At 39.6% G+C, this 2,179-nt stretch overlaps 1 protein-coding gene across 1 annotated transcript; it reads right to left on the reverse strand.

Annotated features, from left to right (window-relative positions):
• Window positions 1-519: 519 nt before the first annotated feature.
• LOC17874324 (APO protein 4, mitochondrial) lies at window positions 520-2,179 on the reverse strand. The gene is made up of 3 exons (XM_006279131.2): window positions 2,150-2,179; window positions 1,530-1,807; window positions 520-1,441 (listed from the first exon to the last, which is right to left on the reverse strand). Exons 2-3 carry the CDS (start codon window positions 1,793-1,795, stop codon window positions 721-723), a joined length of 987 nt encoding a protein of 328 aa, XP_006279193.2. The 5' UTR covers window positions 1,796-1,807; window positions 2,150-2,179; the 3' UTR covers window positions 520-720.

Here is a 2,179-nt window from a genome sequence, read left to right on the forward strand (position 1 = left end):
TTAGTGTGACGTAAGTAATAAAGTGTAATCTAAATTATATAATGACAATGATAAAAGAAGCAAAAAAAAAAAAGGTTATCTAGTGACTAAATTTTGACACGTAAAGTAACCGGTGAATGATGAACAAAATTACCCGGTTAGCTACAAACCAAAATCAAAATCGGCTAGTGGGGCTCTAATAATGTCGACATAATAAAATTGCAACTTGAGAGATACAGTTCCAACTTGTGCAAACTGCAAGGGGAAATGATAAAATCACATATGGTCTTTTGCTAGGTAGGCTAATAATATTCAATTGTTTTCTTTCATGGTTCACTTTTATCCACCTCGTTGATGACTTTGTTGTAAACATTTGTACCAAAAAAATGTTGACATGCATGCAAGTGCAACTACCACAGGACCACTACGATTGGGCCAAATGGGGTTTAGCCCTTTAGCATGAAACTTCAACCTATCCAGAAAATGTGAAACGCATCAAACGACCTTTGGTAATACATGCCTAATGATAACATGTACCAATGAGCCTGTAAATTTGTCATTAACACTGTATCACGTCTGGAGTTAATGTCTGAACTCCAGAATACTACAAAGCCTTGGTTTATTTTGGCTTGGTATGGTTCTCGAAAATTGGTAATGCCAAAGACCAAATCAATCACATAATCAGACTACAACCAGGAGTTATATAGCACTACTATCTACGTTTAGTGATTTGGAACTGAATCAGTGAGGAAAAGATAGACCTTGAGGCTTCATTTTGCAAGCGTACTTAACAGGAACAATGGCACCAGCATGGCTACAAAGGCTCACGATAGCAGGGGCATGTCCGTAATGATGCCGTCCTTCATTCAAAAGAACCACTGGGTCCTGAGGTCTCCGGTGCCACACCACTTTCTCGGGTACCAGATCGTTCACACCGGCTTTTTCCCAGTAGTGAGTGCCGCGCCAGCTCTCGTATTTGAACACACCACATAGCCGAGCTTTATGACCGCTTGGTCCAATGTGAACCTCCTTGCATCGTTTGCAAACTTTTGAACGATAAACCAGCAAGAGTTTCTTCACACCAGCTCTCAGTTTCTCCCATGCCATTAGAGCGTTTGCCCCAACATATTTAAGTTCTCCAGCAGGTAAACTCCTGATATCCTCATCCGAAATTTGCGGGTTATCGTGAACCTGGGAATATTGCAGGATTTCTTCGGGATGGATGGCTCCTGCTTGACAACATAGCTCCAAGATTGCGGGAACACGGTCATAATCAAACCTCTCTTGGTGTCTGATAACACCTTGAGAAATATTGTCTAAGTGATAGGATTCGACGGGGACAAGTATATCGTTTATGGAACCTGGAACCCATTCATGTAGCCTATTGTTGCCACGCCGTATATAACTACGGCATGTCTCAATCAAGTGTCCTTCTTTGCCAACAAACACTTCCGAGCAAAATCTAAAAAGATTCAATTTTTTACAAGCCTCAGTATCAAAACAGAGTTTTTTACTATCCAACAACTCCAACGAAAGATTTAGAAACTTACTTGCAAGTCAAGACAGGAATCACTTTAAGAAGTGCAGTGACGTCACTGAGCAGATACTTTCTGGCTATAAGAACATCTTCAGCCACAGGAACAATCTCTTTAACCGGGTAATCTTTTGCTCGGTTTTCGATTCTTCGTAGAATCATCGGCCGGATTTTTCTAAGGTCATCAAGCTTTAATTTGTTGGTTCTTGAAGGCGTGGTTGAGTAACTAGCTCCTTGAATTAAGCTCAGATTTCTCCACACTTTATGACTCCAATTCGACATAGCGACATTAATCTAGAGACACAGATCAAATGAATCAGTAATGACAATGAAATAGACATGAAAAATGGTAACTCAGTCTTATCATTTCCTAAATAAACTAAAATTTTGATCAGCATTCGATTCCTGGAGAGTCGAGACTAACAATAGTAGAACTATGGATATATGCTCAAGTATCGATTCAATGAATCATATGACTCAAAACTGCTGAATTTTTAATAAATCAGAATCATAAACATGGGAAAACTAGGCGAAACATTTCGTCGAACACCTTATGTTCAACTTCAACGGAGAGGGACGAAAACAAGCAAATCCGAATTTATATCGTAGAAACAACAAATCAGCTATGCATCGTACCTGATTTACATAGCTAGACGATCACTTGTG

The sequence above is a fragment of the Capsella rubella genome, unplaced genomic scaffold (genome assembly GCF_000375325.1).
Source record: "Capsella rubella cultivar Monte Gargano unplaced genomic scaffold, Caprub1_0 scaffold_95, whole genome shotgun sequence".
Lineage (NCBI taxonomy): Eukaryota > Viridiplantae > Streptophyta > Magnoliopsida > Brassicales > Brassicaceae > Capsella > Capsella rubella.